General features: G+C 40.1%; 2 protein-coding genes across 13 annotated transcripts in view; one reads left to right on the plus strand and one right to left on the minus strand.

The window, feature by feature from the left end:
* On the minus strand, positions 1-19,396 carry pargl (poly (ADP-ribose) glycohydrolase, like). Of its 5 annotated transcripts, none has more exons than XM_035141768.2 (16): positions 19,263-19,396; positions 11,503-11,817; positions 9,684-9,809; positions 7,760-7,849; positions 6,704-6,775; positions 6,527-6,613; positions 6,283-6,443; positions 6,098-6,177; positions 5,944-6,016; positions 3,414-3,489; positions 3,165-3,312; positions 1,821-1,899; positions 1,631-1,739; positions 1,413-1,509; positions 1,185-1,313; positions 1-1,102 (listed from the first exon to the last, which is right to left on the minus strand). In XM_035141768.2, the coding sequence occupies exons 2-16, from the start codon at positions 11,764-11,766 to the stop codon at positions 990-992; spliced, it is 1,704 nt and encodes a 567-aa protein (XP_034997659.1). In that variant the 5' UTR covers positions 11,767-11,817; positions 19,263-19,396; the 3' UTR covers positions 1-989. The 5 variants fall into 5 exon arrangements, with proteins under 5 accessions (XP_034997659.1, XP_034997658.1, XP_034997660.1 ...); XM_035141767.2 differs by lacking the exon at positions 19,263-19,396 and adding an exon at positions 18,528-18,854; XM_035141769.2 differs by lacking the exon at positions 19,263-19,396 and adding an exon at positions 12,741-12,891 and having other exon boundaries at positions 7,760-7,846.
* The window catches only part of zmiz2 (zinc finger, MIZ-type containing 2), a 26,736-nt gene continuing 24,207 nt past the window's right edge, over positions 19,298-21,826 (plus strand). For 5 of the 8 annotated variants that reach the window (XM_035141756.2, XM_035141763.2, XM_035141760.2 and 2 more), the window contains exon 1: positions 19,298-19,434. The gene's annotated coding sequence lies outside the window, so the exon portion shown is untranslated. Of the gene's footprint in view, positions 19,435-19,663; positions 19,797-19,839; positions 19,976-21,826 lie in introns of those variants that run through there. The other 3 variants (XM_035141757.2, XM_035141761.2, XM_035141759.2) reach the window with 2 other exon arrangements.

A 21,826-nucleotide genomic window follows, 5' to 3' on the forward strand; every position in this document is an offset into this window, starting at 1 on the left:
TGCACTTAATAAACAGTTTTTTTATTTTAAATCATTTTAACTCAGGCACTTCATTGCACTTGTCTTTCAAAAACTGCTGCTTTTTTGCATTGTCTTTAAACTGTTTGAATCCACTGTATGTTGTACAGGTATGGCTGGAATCACAAATAAACTTGAAACTTGAAACTTGAAACTTGGGGGCTCTGGTCTGGGCAGTTACAGACAAAACCTGACAAAGCATTTCTGGTGAAATCTTCTCATCAATCAACTCACTGTTGTTAGAATATGACTTTAAAAGTTAGTTCTTTATGCATTTTCTCGAAACACCAACAGGCTGAGAAGGTGAATTACCTGCTGGAGTAGACACATTGTAAATCATTAGTTCTCTGGACTGACTCTAAACTTGTTTTATTACGTCTGGTCTCTGTCACTATTTACTTCAATTGTATTGGATTTGGCTGCAACACTGTTTACCCCTGAAACTCCCAAAGTGTTTTGTGGACTCAAACACTTCACCCACCCCTCCATCGGCATAGTGGTGAGTAGACGAGTGCATTTAAATCTGTTCGGTGAACTATCCCTTTAACATGTTTAGTGAATACGGCTCTCAGCCTCCGTCAGTGAACACATTGTTAATTTGAATAAGTTTAGTACATTAATAATAATTCATTAGTTTACACTCTATTGCTATTGCCTTCTCAATTTTAAGAATTCAAAACAAAATCAAAAAATTGAAGTGGCCCCTCGACCACTTATTTTCACACATTGAGTGGCGAACATTCAACAACTGTTCACTTCCAATCTGCCAGCGAGGACTTGAATAAAACATTTGCGTCCTGTGGCGATCACTTGGATTTGTACTTTTGGTGAACTTCTCTTTCTCTATGTGAAATAATCGTAACTACTGTATAACATAAGACATGCTTTAGAAGCCTCCTTGTTTCTGCAACAAAAACATTCCCGCTATAGTTTCGTGCAAATCAGATGCAGACGTGGACATGAATCTGACTTCACAGCTGACTTCTGGAACACCTGATGTTGTCTCTGATGAACTTGAACAGATCCACATGGGAGTCGGCCTGCTGAACAGCACAGTAGTCCTCCAGAAGTCCGTACAGTTTCTCTGTGATGAAGCAATTTGGAAAATAATTCACCAGCCAATAAACGAGAAACAACATTTGAAAATATCACGGGGAGACTCTCACCAACTGTCATTTTTTCTGTGACCAGCAGGTGATAGATCTGCTTCAGGCCGTTTGCCAGTTCTTCATCGCCAAAGGTGAAGAAGGCCAGTCCTTTCTTGGCCTTTGCTGCAGCCATCAGCTGGATCACAGCTGACAATAAAGATAAGTAAAAGCCTCATGACAAATGTTTCATGTTTATTTATATATTAATTGTTGATAAACTGATGGGGTCACATAACGCTCAAGAACCTTTGAGTTGAGGGTCTCCGTTGAAGACTCCACAGCCCCACTTGCCCGTGGCGATGTCCGGCTCACCATCCCCATGTCCTTTAAATCCACAGTATGCCTTCAAGGACACAATAATACCATGTAAGAATAGTAGTGGAAGCATATACAAATTCCAACAAAAGCAGCATCATGTCCCACTTCCCCCTAAAATTAACAAAACACGTGAAGACAAACCCGACCTTGTTCAGTTCTCGTGTGACCTTGATCATATTGTACTGGTCCCTTGGGTATTTGAAGTGCAGAGCGTCAATGGCTAAGATCTGCCTCTGCAGCCGCACCCACTCATCCCTGCAAAGATGATATCACATTTCAGAAAAACAAACAAACAAATACTTTCAGATGTAAAATACATAAAGTGCCTGCTCATACCGTTTCAGTTTGTCGTTATGAGGCCCCGCCCACTCAAAGTTGTCTCCAAAACCAGAGTATTGGCTGAACTGCTGAGAGCCTGAGACAGAGACGTTGATGCAAACTGTGAGGCTGGTGTCACATCGTATATTCTTTATTGTCGTTAACATAAAAAGACCAAAATCGACATCTGTTACTCCATCTTTCTAACACCTCACACTATGTCTGGGAATCCCTGCTCCTCCTGAACATGTAAACCTTAAAAATAAATAAAAAACTGAAAACCCCTCAGAAAAATTTTGGTTAAATTTTATAAATGGCTCAGTAATTTCCTAAAAGAGCTACACACTATTTCCTATTCCAACAAACAGGAGGAAATGGTGGGGATTATTTTCTGCGGCCGATTTGGTGCTTGCTGGACCATTCATCAAATTTAAAAGAAGAAAAGTGGATCAGTCCAATGTTCAGTCTAAATGACATAGATTGAGTTGCCTGTTTAACATATTAAGTAGCCAGATTTCTGGAGAAAGCCTGGAAGAAAAGAAAAAAAGCTCTTAATCGAGCTCAAGTCTGTATGCAGGTTAACTTTGGGATTTCTTTAGATTTTTCTCTTACCAGTTCTGTTGGTTTATTTGTTTATTTGTCAGCAGGATTACTCAAAAACTACTTAACTGATTTCCTCCACATTTAGTGGAGGGATGATTCCTCCAGATTCTGGAGGAATGTTTCTAGTGTTATGTCAAGTATTAAGAATACTTATATATATATATTTTTTTAAATGTTTGTTTTTGGGTTACTTCATACCTACTGTATATATTCCTTATGTATACCTTTGGCTATTTCTGTGGATATTGTGAATGATGGAGGGAATTAGCATTTTCAGCTAAGATTTGATGTATGAATATGGTTGGCGTATGTTTTCAGAGGTTATGGGACTCCAAGGTGGTGGGGGTAGGGGGTGGGATAAGGGGATGGGTGCTATATTTATTTATGTTGTTTAGTTTTTCTGCTTTGCTGTTGTTGTTCCTTTCTTGCTTCTCATTTATCTTTATTGTTTTCTGTCTCTTGCTTCCTTATAATTCCTTTCTCTTTTTCTCTTTTTTGGGGGGGTCGGTGGGGGACACACTACTTTTCCTGCCTTTTGACATTGCTGTAAGTGATATGGTGCTTCCGCTTCCTTGTGAAAATAACTAATAAATACGGAATCCATAAAAAACTGTCGGAAACCCAAAGAATTTCAGTTTACACAGAAAAAGGCATTTGAAATGTTTTGCTCGATATCACTTAATTTTGATCAATTACTGCATCACAACTGAGATTGTTCTGTCATCTGACTCGTCCATTAACTCATAATTTCATTACTACCTGTAACAATCAGACACTCGTTGTCCGCCAGTCGCTCAGTGAAGAGGCGGGAAACTATCAGCTCTGGATTCATTAGGAACAAGATCTCTTCCTGCACCAGTCCGTTGCCCAGCACACCTCCGCCAATCCAACGGGACGCAAAATCCACCTGTACACATAGACACACACACGCGCACACACACACACATACTGTATATATAGTTCATTCTGAAACAGCTGTGACTGTTGCTGCTTTGTGTTGCTTCTTACCTGTAACATCCCTGCACTGTTGGCCTCGATGTTGCCTTTTGATGTCACATGCAGCCTGGACAGCTTCTCATCACAGCTATAACCCACCAAAAAAGAGTGCCATTAAATGTTTTACCAGCTTTCATTGTCCTCAGAGGATACGTCCTACAGACTTGAGTGATGCCCTTATTTTTCCTCTAGTGCAACCAGCTCCCCAAAGTTTGAACTTGTTCAGTGTAATATCATATATTTATGGATGGATTAGCATTAAATATTCATTCATGGTCCCCAGACGATGAATCCCAGTGGATTGTGAGTTTTTACTGTCATGCCGATGACCCAAAGTTGTCCCTCTCTGATGTTAACATCATTCTATAAATGCTCTCTATTTAATCCTTTAAAATTAATTTATCATGTTATAACTTCTCTGGCCTTGATTATTGCAACAGCCTCTTTACTTGTCTGAGCATAGACTGTATTTAAAGATGGGTGATGCATCTCCACTTTGTCCAGCTGCTAATATCCAGAAAAGAAGCCAGAAGATCACTGATATGAACACTGACATTTTGCGCACTTGGATCAATAGACTTGGTGCGTTCGACTTGATGCAGTGCTGTGCAGCGCTGAATTAAATGTTCTGTGTGTAGAATTTAGTGACATCTAGTGGTGAAGTTGCATGTTGCAGCGGAATTCCCCTCACCTCACCCTCCCCTTCCAAACATGAAAGAGAACCTGTGGCAGCCTTCAGTTGTCATAAAAACTCAAAAGGTGTTTAGTTTGTCCAGTCTGGGCTACTGTGAAAAACATGGTGGCCTCCGTAGAGAGGATCCGCTCCTGATGTAGATATAAAGTATTTAAATATAAAGGGCTCATTCTGGGGTAAAGAAAACAACCATTTGCAAAATTTAGATGAAACACACAAGTGAAAACATTACTAGGAATATTTTATATTCAATTCATGCCAAAAGATCCCTTTCACCTAAATCTTACTCATTGAACCTTTAACACAATGCATGCTGGTAAGAACTTTTGTCCAACTGCATCCAGCCCTGCATAATGTCACCACGACAAGTGACCTAAAACATCGAGCAAGTCGGCTGCAGTCAGACGGTGCAGTTGCTCTCCTCCAGCTGCAGCACCTTGGGGCCGCCTGTGTGACATCACAACTCTGCTCTGATTGGCTGAAGGCTTCAGTGACACGCATGAAGTGTCTTGTGTTTTTATTGTAAGAATTCAGATGTGTTTTCTGCTCCGCATATCCATAAATGTAAGGTGTTAAAAGCTATATATTAATATATATATACATATCTGTTTGTTTCTCTTATGTTATTTCACGTGCTTATTTTGTGTTTCTAATGTGGTGGTTAATACAGAAGAAAACATTTCAAAAAGCAAAACTACAAAGTGCTACCAGTAAGTGTCATTTAAGTGCTACTAAATTGTTAGTTTAAAAATTTTATTCAAGGTATAGTCGGAAGAGGTGTGTTTTTAGTTTGCTCAGGAAGATGTGTAAACTTTCAGCAAACAGTCGTGATTTTGATGAGTGTTTAGCTCGCAGTGAGGGAGCAACAAGCCGATTGGCCGAAGCAGAGCGGAGTGAACGGGCTGGGGTGTAACGTTTGACCATGTCCTGGATGTAGACTGGACCTGATCTGTTCGCAGCACGGTACGCAAGTACTAATGTTTTGAAACGGATGCGGGCAGCCACCGGTAACCAGTGAAGGGAGCGGAGGAGCGGAGTAGTGAGTGAATTTAGGGAAAAGACCAGTCGAGCTGCTGCATTCTGGATGAGCTGCAGAGGTCAGATGGCACTAACAGGTAGACCTGCCAGGAGGGAGTTACAATAGTCTAGGCGTGAGATGACCAGCGCCTGGATCATGTTATCCATCCATCATTAAATACAGTCTATGATCCGAACAAAAGAAACTCTGCTGATCGATTACTGACTGAACAGAACTCTGCTACCAGGCCTCCCTGGTCCTGTGATATCCTTATATCCCTACTGCTATAAATACGGCACGGCCTTTTCATTTATATTTTCTACACATGTGAATGAAGACACGTAGGTCTTTGTTTTTATTGTACTGACAGTTACATCATATTACTTGTGTTTCTAAAATATGTTTTTGTAGAGGTTATTTCATTACTATATAATATGACATTATACATGCGTAATTAATCACTTTGTGTGTTTGCAGTCAGGAGTCTGAGTTTGAGGAGACAATATTCTTATAGTATATGATTATTGTTTATCATTTTACCTATAAAAGTAATTTATAAAAATGTTATTATACAATCTAATCATCCATCATCCCACAGTCAAACAAACAGAAACACACACACACACAAAGACTTCATGATCTGTGTGTAATTCACCACAACCACCATAACCCTAACCCCCTTTCCCATCCAGCTTTGTGAACATTATGTAAACCTCTGATCTTACCCATTTGCTTATTTGTTGACTTCAATTATCCGTCTTATAATACGAAGAACTTTGTAATTCTGGGTTTTGAAATGCTCTATAAAATACATGACAATACGTTATTACCTTCTCCAGCTCGGCAACTCTGAGTCTCTCAAGCCACGCCTCTCAAACGTCACCAGTCCTTTTGGTTTAGTGTCTGCAAAGATGTGAATAGCAGGGTTTTTACTGAGACGTCTCATGGACAGGAAGCAGAAAAGGGGGTTTAGCAGCAACTTACTCTCATCTGTAACCATATTGAAATAATGCATGATGGCCCTCAGCTTCTCTTTCTTCCGATCTGACCAGTTTCCAAACAGACTGCATCCAGAATGAGAATGAACAATTATCTCACACACAGTTCACACAGCGGAGAGAGTGTACAGGAGTTGTGTTCAGAAATGTGAGACTGTGCATCTGTTTTGCCTGTTGAAGTTAATGGGGGGGTAGTTGTGGTACTCTGCGTTGGGTCTGGTCGTGTTGCGATGTGGGAAGGTGCAGAAAAACGCGTTAGCCAGCAGGCAGGATATCTGGACTTGTGACAGAGTGATGGCGGTGCACTGCCCCGTCTGAAGCAGCGGGATGGCCTGAAAACACGGACACACCCCCATCATTTTCATTATCATCATGAGTTAAACGCAGAGTCAGCTGATCCCGGAAGTTACATTACCTTCTTCACATGCTGGGGGAGGCTCAGAGCCAACGCCGCGATCTTTGGAAACAGTGTGTCGAAGTAGTTTTCTTCTTTCGGGATACACTAGAAAGTCAATATGATCCACTCCTGATCATTAGAGGGTTTAGGCATCCAATCACAAAGCTGATCTGAAGTAAACTAATGGACACTGACCTTGACTAAGGAGAAGAGGGCATCAAACGTCCACTCATCTGTATATTGTGGGTTGCATTTGATGATAACTTCCTAAAGACAGACAGAGTTTGAATATGAAAGGTGGAACATTTGATGTCACGTTTTCAGACATGACCTATGGGGGAACTCCAGAGAATTAGGTCTGGACTTTCTCCAGAGGTTTCTTTTTGTCTTCTTTCTCGATGTCTTCCATGCGTGTGACCGCTTTTTGATATTATTATTCTTCATATTTGTATTCTTTTTGTTGTTTTGTTTGTATTTGCGTCTGTAACGTGTTAGAAATGTCATCAACACTTATAAAAAAAATATTTATCTGTATTTTTCTGTAATTTAGGCTCTTGATAATGAAAAAAAATGGTATTTGTTTGTATAGAGAATATGTAATATAATATAACCCTGACCAGTACAAAAGGAAGGATGACTGGATGATACTGTATATGGACTAAACCTGTATACTTCTATGATGATGAAATCTTAACAGGGTCCAGAGAATAAATTGTATGAAATGTCTAAAAAGCAAAGATCTCTGTGGGACCTGTGATTAGGTATTTTACCTTTGAATGTGGAAACTGGACAATGCATTATTTTAGAAGAAAAGCGGATCTGTCCAATGTGCTGTCCAAATTAAGCTCTGTTTTCTACTGCTACTTGACCTGCATGATATTAAGTTTTGTAAGATTATAAATAAAAAGTAAATATCTATGTAAATAAAGACTGAGTGGGCTATTTACACATTAAACAAATTAACCAGTTATCTGGAGAAAGCCTGATATAAGAGTAAAAAAAGCTCTTTATAGAGTTAATTTATAGACGTTATATAATTCTGCGATTTCTTGAGTTTTTTCTTTCTTTTTGTGGGTGTGCCTTTACTTTTTTTCACAAGTTCTGTATCTGTAAGAAAGAAGATGTATGTTTGGTAAATTGTTGGAATCCCAGAAAAGGATGGGCAAAATGCATTGGTATGACACAAATATAAATGTATGTATGTATGCATGCATGTACGTAAAGGGAAAAGTGTGAAGGCTGCTAACGTACCACCACATCATCAACTCCCCTTTTCTTCTTACTGGCCAGACCGTCCAGTTTCTTGGAGATAATTTCCCACCTAGGCACCTGGGTGGGCTGCTGTGGACAGAGAAGATCAACTCAACATAAACGTATATAAACTATGCTGCATGTCATTAATGTATTGTATGTCATCATCTAAAACAAACTAAGAACAATAAAAAGGAATCATGAAAGACAAGTCCTCTGTCTGTCTGTGGCTTGCATATCTCGAGAACCGTCCATCTAAGGGCTCAAGGGAGTGCTTTGGACACAATACATTTAATATTAATTTACTTTATAAATAAACAGGTGATCACTAGCAGCAACGGCTAGGAACAACATTGATGACAACAATGACAATGAGCAATAACAACTGATTCTCCAGTGCGGTGGTCCTGTGTACTGAGTTGGGCCTCACTGAACTTTCAATTAACGGGTGACCAGCTCTTTGTGCAGCAGTGGTGGTGCAGCTTCACGTCCTGCAGCAAGTCTTTACTTGCCATGGCCTAATTACTGAAAAGACGTCAAAACGCTAGTAGCGGTAGAGTTTCTATGCTGAGGTTGAGTGTCTTACAGTTTCTGGTCTGTTTCTTTACTTTATCTGATGGATGGCTTGGGGCCACTCAGGGTTTTGGAAATAATCAATAAAATATTGATTTAAAAATTTGAAAACTTTAGTTTTAAAATTAAGTGAAATAAAACTTTAAACTTTAGGTGAAGGTGAAGATCACCGTTAATGGTAAACTGCCTTTTCCAGGACAGATGCTGTACAGTGCAACCACAATCTCATCTCATGTTTGCTGGTGTAACAGCCTTGCTCAAGGGCATCTTGGTGGCAATAATGCAAAGATGTATCAATCTGCACTTAATAGGGTGCAGCTTGCTAAAATGACACACTTGGACATCATCCGTTTTTTTGAGTTTGTTACTGATCCAGGTCATGGTGAATATAAGTGCTATATAAAGTATTTTGAGATATGAGGTGAAACATCTTCAAGAACCTCATGCAAGTCCAGTTACTTAATAGATTCAAAGATAATTGAAATTGAGAGCAAAAATCAACTGTGGGGAACAGGCAAGTCTAAGAAAATAACGGTAAGGACAGATATAAAAAACATGTGTTTGTAAATATAAGGAATTATTGCGATGATAAATAAAAACGTGTAGCTCACTTTTAATGTTAAAAAATGTTGAAAAACAAGATGACTAACAAAAACATAAAAGAGTTGTATCATAATTATGTTTAACAAATGGAAATTTTGTTTATTTCTGTTTGATTTAATTCATTTTAGGTCCTAGTAGGGTTGCCAGTTTCCTTCTTCTGGGTATGGAGGGTAGGCACGATAAGCTAACGCTTCCGCCTACACATTTTCAGTCCATAAATTTACTTTTCTCCTTCATTTATTTATGTATTAATATATTTTTGTTGTTTTGTAAACTTTTTGCTTTTTTTTTTCACAAATGCTTTGTTCAAAAAATATTTCAAGGACTGGAATATACTGAACCAACTAAACTAACTAAACTAACTAAGAGTTACAACAAACAGAAAATACAAATTTTGGGGCGGCTGTGGCTCAGGGGAGAGCAGGTTGCCCTCTAACCAGATGTTTGGCGGTTCGATCCCACTCTTCCACATTTTGCGTACCAAGGTGTCCTTGAGCAAATTACAGAACCCCAAATTGCCCCTGATGGTTGTGCCGTTCTCGTAAGAAAAGTGCTGCCCTTAGATGCTCAGTATGAATGTGTGTGTGAATGGCAAAACTATACATCAAAGCTGAGTGGTCGCTAAGACTACAAAAGTGCTATTTAAATACATTTACATTTTCTAACATGAGTACATTTTTCTGCATCAGTTGAGAAAACAACCCAGATCTACTGCAGATCAACAAACATTGTGTTGCCTCAAACACACCTTCCTCAATCCAGTCTTGGTGGTTACGACACTTAATGGCGAAAAGGGCATCTTCACAAAGCCTTTGTGCCACATGTCTCTCCCATCTTGGGGCTGAAGTTGTTCTGAAGCGTTGAAAATGGACACCTGTGAGAAAAAACATACGGTCATGTTCAACAACAACCACAAGGAATCGACCGTATGTGATGTGCACGACAGCGGCCCCAGGCATGTTGGGATGGGGATGTTGCTGAGGCCTTGTCAGACTTGGCTCAGGAGGCTATGAATCAGACCTGCAAGATCCCCTCACTCTCCTCCCCTGTCCTGCTGACTTATATTGTCATTTGCCCTTTTTGTGTTCACATTCCTCACTGCATAACACTCACTCACTCACACAGACATTCTACATTCTGACCTAGTGACAGACATTATCATATTTATGAAATGTAACTATTAAAGCATTTGTCAATATTCACAGAATCTGAGTGGTCTTTCTCTTTTGTCACATACTATTTGAGACAGGTCGTGTCAAAATGTGCTCATCTGTCTTCGACCTTCTCTGGAAAGCTGGAGGACCCACATGCAGGGGCCACAGGTTCAGGTGAAAAAACAAGTGTCCTTTGATGCAGGCCAATTCCAATAAATGGGAAAACAAGTGCAGAAGCAAAGCAAAAAATAAAATCCATAAACTCAACATGCAAAGAAACACTAGGGAACAGGAAAAGGCTGAAAAATACAATTGCTCGGTTAGTGACCATCTGTTGTACTATATTTTTCACGATGCATTATGGGAAAAAATGGGTGCACTATATAGGTTATAAAAACTTCACTAAACATTCGGACACCCCTAGAAAATGGCGAACTCACTATAAAGTGATTAGTGAGTGATTTCGGACACAGACATAAATAGGAAAATAGGACAAAGGCAGGAAACGCAAGGAGCGGAATTTCAAAAAGAAAACAGGAAACAAACACAAACCAAATCCAAACACAAGGAAAATGTCCATAATCAAAAGGTGTCCAACTAAATCCAAACAGTTTTTCACTCCAAAGTGCAGAGTCAGGACACAGAACCTTGTTTGTATTCTGCTTTTAGGTTGGAAATAGTACAAATTGTGTCAGCACTGTTCTGCACTAATATGCACTGTTAAAGGTTTTGGGGCCTGGCTTTAGCAGAGGTCAAAGACTGAACGAGGATCAGGTTGAGTGGTGTATGATGACATGAGTTGAACTTACTAAGCACTAGTTCGGGAAGGTTTTGGACGTTGGATGTGGTTTGTTTATTTTTTCGAGGTTCCTGCAAACTTTATTACTTTGTTCTGTTCAGTTCTGGAGACAGTTGTGGGACTTTAGGGCCATGGAGACAGTGCTGATGGGTTTAGGCTGCACATCTTAGACACAGAGGAGCACGATACGTTCCTCCTTTGGGATACATTTGTAAAGTCCTGGTGGTGCTGCAGTGGAAACAATTAGGGGAGTTGTCTAGAGGGAACAGTAGTTTCATTCTTCACTCTGGTGGTTTTTCAGTGCACAGGAAAAAAAACTGTATAAAGAATAGGGTTGAGAATAATACATTTCTAGGGAGGTAGTTAGCAGAATGGGCTCTAATTTTAATTTACCTCAGGGATCATTGCCGTCCTGTTATTACCTTCACCAAGGAGGTCATGTTTACGCCCTTGTACGCTGGTTCGTTTTTCAGCATTCTTTTTCCACTAACATTACGCGAATAGTTTAACTAATTACTAAGTGTGGAGTAGAAAATTTGAAAAAAAACAGATAATGATTCATATAAAGCTAAAGTTTCAGAGTCGCAGAGAAGGAGAAAAGGATATATTCTTACATCGACGAGGACGGTGTGCGTGCTGCTGAAGTTCAGTCGACCCAGCTTCTTGTGGCACTTCTTCAGGTCGTCCAGCAGGCAACATGACGCAGTGTCAACATCCCTCCACTTGCCTTCACCTCCCGGTGAACTTCTTCCATCCCCAGTGCAGGAGGAGGAGGAGGAGGTGGCCTGCCTTGATCTGACTAAGCTTTTGTCATCACTGTAATGTTGGTGTCCCTCCCTGTTGGACCCTCGAGAGCAGTCTCCATGCCATTCAGCCATGTCTGTGGGGTGTGGGGTGTGTGTGTGGGTGTGTGTGGTGGGGGTGGCGTACTGGAGACAAGACATGATGGTGGGTGAAAGGGAAACATAGAACAAAAAGAGCAGGATAAACAAGTGATAACAGACACTCTAGAAAACCAGATATTGAGTGCTGGAAAAGGCTTAAAACATTCCTTTTTGATAAAGCCTATAGTTAGGGTTGGATCAGGCACTCATAACTTGCTCTTATCAAATATATATATATATATATATATATATATATATATTTATATATATTTGATAAGAGCAAGTTATATATATATATAATATATAATATATATACATATATATATATATATATATATATATATATATATATATATATATATATATATATAAGCATTGTGATTATAATACTTTTCTGAACGTTTAAATTGCTGGGGTCAAAATGACCCCAAAGACAAACGATGTTAGTAAATTTGAGGATAAAAGGAGGGTTAAGGTGACTTTCCCTTTAAAGTTTCTCAAAACATCTACAGTAAAATCTTATGCAACTTGACACACAGACAGTGGGAGTCACCATGAACAAGAGTGATGTGACAATTCTTTGTCACCTCTCAAGGATTAAAATAAATAAATAATAATATGAGCAGGTTATGAATGCCACAATTGTACCTGTAATTTCCTTAAAATTCATATATTATTCCATATTGCATTTCACTACACTTGTTAAATTCTTGTGACGAAAGCAAATGGTTTTAATTATTTTATCAAACGTCCATAGTAATTCATTTTGTCGCCTTGTTTCCGGCTCTAAGCATCTGCACCATAACACCAGAAATAGACAGATAGTTGTTGTTCGTCTGTAAAGCAGCTGAAGTGTGAACCACCACTTCAACTCCCCACATCAAACTCTGAGCTTTGGCCCAAACATTCGCTACTAGTAAAACTTCTGTTATAAGTCATGGAGTTCATTTAAAAACAGAAACACTCACATTTCCTCGGGTTTAAATGTAACGGGACTACTGCCAGTTGAAGGGTTTCTTGGGTCAAACACGCAGTTGGGCGCAGATAAACACGCACAGACTAGTAGCTCACGGAACTAAGTTTACTTTCACTTTGACAGAAAAAACGAAAGTGGAGTCAAGAGCAACACTTTGATTTTCACTTTCATTATTACAGAGCTGCAGAGCGCGGTGCCACCACTGTCTGCTTCATGGCTTCATCACAATAATCAAGCTTTGCACCATTTATCATCATATAGTTTAGAATCGTTTTCATACTTTATTCATACACTCAGCTTCATTAACTGTGTCTTCACTGGCTACATTAACGCAGACCATCGTGTTGTAAAGATTGTAGGAGAAATTATAACAAATTAAATGATTATCTTCTACAAATTAAATTTCCCTCCAGATCAATCAATCCATGAATCAATCAATCAATCTATCTATCTATCTATCTATGTAATATCAGTAAATAAATAAAATGAAAATCAAATAGCTTTATATTGAATACATTTATATCAATATAGTTTATGATCCTGACACATATATTTTCACCTGCTGCCGAAAAAAGAAAAAAGTCTTTATAGTGGAAGTAAATAGAAGAAATTATAGTCGGATAATCAAGGTTTTTTATTATCCTTCGTTAGTTAGTTATCTTATTGTTATATATTATTTATAGTCCCAGCACACTTCTTTGTAACACAAGGTGGCAGCAGTGAGCCAGCTGTGGTTAAATCCTCCAGGTTTCCTCACAAATCACCACCAATAAATAGTTTGTGTTTTTTTATTTCACTTATAATTATGATGATAATGATGATTAATAATAACTGTAATAGTTATAATAAAATAAAATAACATGTGCTTACAGATACAAATATTTCATCACAAAAAGCATCAGCAACAAAATACACAAAAAAATGATTAATGCATTAAAACCCCATAATTATTTGAAAATGCATTGCTCACAGAATAACATAACACTTCCACAGTATTGTTTAAATATGCCTACAGTATTAAAAGTAATAATAATAATATACTTCTACTATCAATAATCAGTACTCAAGTACTGTAAGAATTATAGTAAAAGCATCTAGTTACTGTCCACCTCTGCATGTTAAGGATTTACAGTAACAGCAGAGGAGCACAGCTTCTGGTCCAGCTGTTCCAGATGCTTCAGCAGAGGAGCCTTGAACACTTCATTTCAGCGATGTGTAGATTCTGCCCGAGATCAGAGCAGAAGTGAAAGCTGAGCCTGTGGCACCAGATGGTCGTGGGAGTTAGGATGCAAAAGGATGAGAATCAGGGGTCGCGGGACAGACAGATGATTGGAGCTGATGCTAATTGCAACAAACTGCTGTCAGCCAGTGAAACAGGAGTAAAAATAACATCACATCACCCTAAATGTTGGGTCACACAGATGGTCGAAATCAGTTTTATGGAAAAGGAATCATCCACCAGAACAATGACAGAGGAGCCATTCACATCTTTTACTTAAATAAAAATAGCAACGACAAAGCCCTGCATTCAAAACCTTATTCAACTAAATGCAGATACTAATGTTCACTTATTGCAAAAAGTGAAAGTAGTCATGGTGCAGAAAAAAACCCTGTGAATGTTTGATATTTATTATAACTGCACTAATGTCTATAGGTGGTATTTTGATGGTGCGGCTGAACTTTATACTTCATTCTAATTCTGCATGTCAATTTGAATCTGTAGTAGAGTCAAAAGGTAATGATGGTAGTAATAATAGTCCTGTACTTTTTTTAAGATTTTGAATGCAGGAGCTTTACTTGTAACGGAGTATTTTTACACTGTTGTGTGGGTATCTTGAAGTATTTTCTTCCACCTCTGCCCTGTTTAGTCTCCACACCTGCTGCAGTGATCACCTGTACAAGGTCAGACTGCAGAGACTTTTATTGTTTCAAGTTGTCAGAGGGATTTTCATTCCTTGTCTCATTTCCAGCCTTTGTGTTCTGTCTTGAATTTGTATGTTATTAAAACTTGAACCCAGTCCCCTGCTGCGGATCTGATCTTAGAGTAGTTTGGGTGCTGCGCAGATTTAGCTGTTCCACAATACATATTTGTTTATTTACTGCACTTTACACTGATCCCAGTGACCCCCCACACATTTTAAATATTCAGAATCGGTACGGTGAGATTAAAAGTTGCATGATGATGATGGTTATTATTCACTACACAGTAGTACTGCATTGTAATGCATTAGCCTACAAATGAAAAGCATGCTTTCAAAATGTTAATTAAGCAAAAGTACATGAGTACTGTCAGTATGCAGTTCTCAGTATGCAGAAAAAGGCTCCTGCCTGTGCTGTATCCTTATATTATAGCACTGATATATTGTTTGATTATTATCACTGATGTCAGCAGTTGTTTAATGACATAGCTGGTTAAGGTGGAGCTAATGAAATAACTTATCTCCCCCGGTACATTACACTTTTTTAAGTTTATCCTAAATTTTGTATGTAAATAAAATAATGATGTATGAAGTGAATACAAGCGATAAACAAATATCCAGGAGTGTCGTATTACTAGTGAAGCAGAAGTATAAAATCATTTAAAAAAAATCTAATTTGAGTTCATCTAGAGAAATGAGACGATTGACAGAAAATTAATAGGAATTTACTATTACAATCATTTCTGGCTTGATAGCAAACTAAGTTTGGGCTTAGGGATGTTCTTTCTCTATTAGGGGAGCGCCTTTCTTTATTTCCTAATATAGCAAACCATCAGTTCATGGAGAAAATGAAAATAATCTATATTGGCTGCCCTTGTCTTGAATAAATGTGCTTACTGAGGCAGGGGGGAGGTCACTGATAACAGCAGGGTGAAAATTCGGATTGTGTACGGTTTGAGGATGTGACAGTGGTGTTGTGGAGTAGCTGGAGGGCGAGTGCTGTCATGTGTTGTAGTGATGATGGTCATGTGTGCTGCTATTTCAGCTGGTAATGCTCCACAGCCATACTGTATGTGTGGCTGTGTTTGCCCACATGATCTGTCATGTGTCGGTCAGGAAACAGGGATTCGAGTACGCCCCGGCGACAAGCGGGCGGAGGAGCTCACTACCTCAGTCATCCCTGTGCCTTTTTCTGTGTGTGTGTGTGTGTGTGTGTATGTGTGTGTTATTGTGGGTCAGCCATTTCCCTGGAATGTTCTGCCTCTTGCCAAAGAGAAGTCACGACAAAGGAATGCACACACAACACTGCAGAAACAAAAGGATGACTTAAAAAGGCCAGAAAGTGAGGAGACAGGGCCCGATGTAAACGTGTCTCTCCTGTTTGTAACTGGGCCTCACGTACATGACGCATTCTACGCATTCTACGCTATCCCCCCCCCTTCTCACTTCAGCACTTGTAGAGATGAATATTCCATAATAACAGCTACAGTTATGACATAGGTGTGTGCAATATGGTGGACCATCTGCCTGAACTCTACATAACATCCCCATGGGCACAATTAATTCGCCTAGAAGAACATTTTTAGAGAAGGCAAAGCAAGATGGCTTTTTCCCGTCCTCTTCTTTAACCTTGCCTCCATCGAGAACAGCAGTGAGTTGCAGCACATTCTTCAGTCTGAGAGTGCAGTCGGCTTTGCTTTCACTCCCAGTTGTTCCCTCTTTGTCTCCTCAACCCTCCCCATCTCCACTCTGTTTTCATCTCTTTCTCCTGGAGGTCAGATAGTTGCAGCACTGAGTGCAGGGTCAACACACTTTAGGTGTGTGTGCGTTTGCGACCCCGATGTCCTGTGTGCAGTTCTGTAGCAGAGGAGTCGGTTACTACGTCCTGTGACATTGTGAAATGACTGCAGTGGATTGGAACTGTGAGTGTGTGTATGTGTGATTGTACTATGCGGCAGGTCGTGGGGGAGGAAGCAGCAAAGGCAGCGGCAGCGGCAGCGAGTGGAGTGTAGAGGTGGTGGTGTGTGTGTGTGGGGGGGGGCTGATATGGATAGTGCAGAGAAAAATGAAGAAATGGGAAATCTCAGCACCTGTTTCCAGGGCAACAGAGGTCTGCAAAACACAGAGCTGGTTGGACTTTTTATTTTCCACGGTGCACTGCCCTCTGGCAAGATACTGCAGACACCTCTAATGACTCCAAAACACTCAGTGGCCCTGCTGCTGAAGCACTGCCTGGCTTCAAGTGAACACACACACACACACACACACACACACACACACACACACACACACACACACACACACACACACACACACACACACACACACACACACACACACACACACACACACACACACACACACACACACAGTATGTGTAATGCACACAGTGGAATGCTCAAGTTTGGGCAGAAATTACATTTCTTAAGATTTGAATTAACTGTATATCATGAACTTACCACAAATTAAACAGTAAGTGTGGGGTGTAGGTTAGTTTGGGCTTTGAGTTGGCTTTCACTTCACTGCTGCACTTTGTTGATGTATTTTACTCAAAGGTAATGCATACTTGTTTGTTAAATGTATTTATGTTATTTTAATACTTGACTTTATTTGAACTATTATTCAGTGGGATTGATTTCTGTGTACAGCACTGAGCTGCTGGTGCTGTAAAAAGAAATCTTACTATTACTGTTATTATTAATAGTAGTTTTAACATTACCCAGTAACTCCTCCCCCCCTTTGACAGACATCACAGCTTGCAACACTTTTTGTAACAGTCTTTTCTCTCGATGATTTTTCACCCACTCTTCCTGCAGAGCAGAGATATTTTTAGGTTTCCTTGCACGGCAGCACATTTAACGTCTACCTACCCACAGAGTTCTTATTCTCTGTTCATTGCTGAATGCAAATGTACTTGTGATCCTTGTATTAAGGCTCATAGAAGCCAAGACTGTTTGTGCATCTCGCTATGGTATAATATAAAAAGAAAAAAAAAAGATCTAATTAATAAATGTGACTAAATAAAAAATATCCATGTTTAATACGTTTCGTAATCAGAGCCAAAATATTCGGCAGGAACTTAATTTTAGATATTCAAAAATTTACAAAAAGACCATCCAACTGAATAACTTCTAAGTCTGATAGAAAAAGTAATTGCTTCTATTTGAAATATATAACATTGATGTCAATCTAGTCATCACTTGTAGGTTTTTCTGGTTTTAGTCAACAGCTTGTCTTCCAGCAGCGCTGAAAATCTGGATCAGATAGCTGACCTTATAGAGGCAACATTTTTCAGAAGGTGGGGTTCCGCAATGGAATGTCAACCTGAAAAACTTCTAATTAAACTTTATGAACTTGCAGCAAGAATGGGCTCAATACGGAAAGCTTAACTTTTTCTTATAAGTCTTGAACAGGAGAAATGAAGAACCCGAGGAAGATTGTACAGCAAAACTCTCTCCTCATCTAGGGCCCTCGGAGAGCAGAGACCCGCACACACCAGACCTTATAGACAAAGATTCTAATTCATAATAAAGGATCTGGATCTGCCTCAAAGTTGTATAAGTTCTTCCCTGGCCCACGCCTCATCCCTCCACCAAATTCGGTGCTTATCGGTTTAGTGTTTTTTGTGCAATCCTGCTGAGGAATATAAACTTATGACAGTGATGAAAACATAACCTCAATGCTGCAGGTAAGATGTTGAGCATAATATTACCAAAAATGATTTCCCTTAGTTAATAATGTCGATCGTGTGGAAATCTGTAAAAATCATTGACAATCCAAATCATACTGCATCTTCATTGAAAAAAAAAAAAAAAACTCTTTGTAGACCCCTGATGTAGAAAGGTAGTGCAACCTCTCACCTCATCTTTCAGGATGACACGCACAGCATCTTAATCTTATTGTGCTACGACACTGTTCCGTCCCGCTCGATTCTCAGCGATGTTCAAGTCGGGGGACTGTGCATGAAGTAGTTCATTCATGATGGTGACGCCATGTGTCAGGTGATCCGCAGCAGGAGAGGCTGAACATCCTACCAGTCAAAAATCATTTTTAAAAAGGCCTGCAAGCTGTGGCCTCTGCAGAGAAAAATTGGACTGCACGACTCCAAATCTGTGCGCATGCCACAGTTGCTTGAAAATGTCCTTTGGAGGAGCTGATGAAATGAGAAAGTAGCAGTGGAAGATCATTTGAAGAAAAGCTCATTGTGCAGGTGGATGATTTGATCATGCATGGATCACACACCCACGTGATCATTTATAGGTGATGTCATTTCAATATCCCCCCCCCACCCCCCACTCATACACACACACACACACACATACACACTTTCTCTGTGGTTAGTCATTCAGCCGCCTGACTCACAGGAGGAGGGGTCTTCCTCGGTGGGAGACATTATATCCCTGTGATCACATGAATATATTATAGCGGGTCATTGTGCAATGAGGGAGGTGAAGCCGAGCCGAGGTGCCAGGTTATGGGCCCGAGCGCACACCGCAACTATTAACCCGCGTGTACTTAGTTAGTTTGTGTAGTTTAATGTGTCAAGTTCGCAACACATGAGCCATTAGGTGCTAAGTGATGAATAGCGTACTTACTTATTATACGCCCGGGGTGTGGAAACAACAAGCTAACAGGTCATATTAACGACAGCTCCGCTCATCGGGCTGCCTCTCTTCTCCCCGCTAGCCCGACTGCGACACTAGCAGGCTAATGTCGCCCGGCTAACGCAACGCTGCCTGGCGACCAAGCGGCTCCTGCGGGAAAAAGGTAAGCTACCGGGCCGAACAGCTTTCACTTTCTCCCAGCCACGGGGGCCCAGCTTTTTTGGGGGGCTATAGCTGCTCTCACCCTCCGCGCGAACCGGTAATGTAACGACCGGCTAACGTGCCACGGACCGCCGGGGAGCTAGTTAGCACTGCGTGGCTAACAGCAGCAGCAGCGTGTTAAAGCGCCTCCACTCGCTCCTGCTCCGTTTCCAGCGACACATCACACTAACTTAACACCGCCAGGCTACGACACCGGACTCTCCCCTCAACCGGACGCCTTTTCACGCTCTCCCCCCTCGTTTATTGTCGCTTTTTAACCCGGGGCTGTGGACGTTATCTGCGTTTCTAAAGCAGCTGAGGCAGGTAGGTGCAACAAAACGCACCCGCGATTCGCATTTTGACACACATTCATAACCCACAGACAGAGACTGGGAGAGGGAGACAGGCTGGACCCCACACCGCTCAAATGCTTTGTTCCGATCTGCTGCGAATGTGAGCAGCACGTTTGGTTTGCTGTGTTGCAGGAGGAGCTGCAGGTAGACGTGAGTGTGCTCGTGCGATCGTCTTCATTGATCCGACTGTCATATCTTCACAGATCGATAATCACATCATGGGAGAGGTTGTGTAAGGGAGACGAACCCCCCCCCCCCACAGGCTACATGCCTCACAACTGTTGTTGTTGTTTTTATATCATGCATGTGTTGTGGTGTTGCAGTGGGTCTGAGGTGAGGTTGCCTGTTTGTCCCTCTGGGCCATGACTTCCTGAATGTACCATGGGTACAATAACATGTTGTCTTGGCTGGAAGCCGGGCTCAGTCACTTTGGGTCAGTGTTTACATGAGATGAAGAAGAAGTGTTGGATAATGAAGGTGCTTAGACAACTGCAGGGTGAAGTGAGGGGCTTGTGTTGAGGCTGCTGCTGTTGGAAGCCTCCACATGTTCTCAGGGTTTTTTTTAATAGTTTTTGGCTGTATGATCTTACTCATGTTCGCTGCAGCTCAGTTAGTCTGCTGCTTTATTTCCCCCCAATGATTTCATGTAGATATAGAAAAGTTTCCTACTGTTCTGTGACAGTGTATTAGAGCCCACTGTGATGTTAACATGCTGTCACACATGACAAAGAGAAGAAACCAACCCCCACATTTGAGCAGGTGAAACCAGAGATTATTTGGCATTTTTGCTTGAAAAACTGCAAAAGTTAATGTGATCTGGTGGCTTGTTTTATCCAACCAAACACCAAAACCACTGAAATGACAGATTTACTATCAGGCTATAGAATAAACTTAAATACCCCATAAACTTTGGACATTTTTGGAAAAATGTCTGAAATGTATTAATTTAGAAAATATATTTTGGGTCAATCGACAAATAATTGCGTCTCTACTGTAGATATATACACACAATTAAATGATGTAAATGAGGATTGTCAGTAGAGTAACTTAATAAAGTTTTCGGACACTATATTTGATCCTTTTATGGTACAAAATGAGGTTATTAATTGAAATTTGAAATTCTTATTCCAGGCGACTGTAGTACGCAACATACTGTGCATGGCACATATTCTTTGTTTTGGACTTCTAACCTGAATTAACCACAGTTTCTACAGGTCTCTTGTCGGTGTGTGAGAGTATTTCTATGTTGCCCTTCATTGTGGTGATCTGTCGCTTGCCTTTTCATGATGGTGTTTAAGAGCCTATTAATTGGTTAATCTCTCAGATCCCATTGAGACTCTCAATTAGTGCTTTATTAAAGAGGAGCAGTGCAGGTCACCAGTTAAGTGGGCGTGTTGTAAATTGTGAGCCTTTGGCCTTCATCTGCGGTTTCCTTATTCAGATTTTCACACATTGCCATGAAGAGATGTTGGCAGACAAGCACCTCACTAATCACTTCTATTAGTCGTGGATGTCCAGAGTTGTACTCTTTCTGTTATCCTCAGTTCCCTTTGTGTAGACCAAGCTCTTTTCACTATTGTGTGGGCTGCCATATTTAAAAGTATATATGAAGGCAGTAACTAATGATTATCATCTTTATCAATTAACTCTTATATTCTCTATTAATCAATTCATCGATTATGTCTTTATTGTCTGTCCAACTAGACCTCCAAGTTGATATCATAGAAGATTTAGAAAAGCAGCTAACATTTACATTTGAGCTGGAATCAGTGCATTTTGTTAAATTTTTCCTCATAAATTCAACTAATCGAATAATTGGCTGATCATTTAATCTCCACTGTAAACATTGGGTTCTGCCACCAACAGTTATGTATGTTAGTCTTCCAGTTGTTGATCAATAGATTTTTTTTGGTGAACCAAAAATGTACCTTACATCTTAAAACCACATTAGACAAAGAAAAGCAACAGACTAAAGTTTTTATGTAAAAGTGAATTAATAGA

The sequence above is a fragment of the Hippoglossus stenolepis genome, chromosome 18 (genome assembly GCF_022539355.2).
Source record: "Hippoglossus stenolepis isolate QCI-W04-F060 chromosome 18, HSTE1.2, whole genome shotgun sequence".
In the NCBI taxonomy this organism is placed as follows: domain Eukaryota; kingdom Metazoa; phylum Chordata; class Actinopteri; order Pleuronectiformes; family Pleuronectidae; genus Hippoglossus; species Hippoglossus stenolepis.

Excerpts from the sequence above, each read along its gene's own strand:
- pargl (XM_035141768.2), bottom strand. The coding sequence starts at position 11,766 with ATGGCTGAATGGCATGGAGACTGCTCTCGAGGGTCCAACAGGGAGGGA. Across the intron at positions 1,740-1,820 it reads CATAACGACAAACTGAAACG|GGATGAGTGGGTGCGGCTGC; the intron begins GTATGAGCAGGC and ends TCATCTTTGCAG. Across the intron at positions 1,103-1,184 it reads CACAGAAAAAATGACAGTTG|AGAAACTGTACGGACTTCTG; the intron begins GTGAGAGTCTCC and ends GCTTCATCACAG.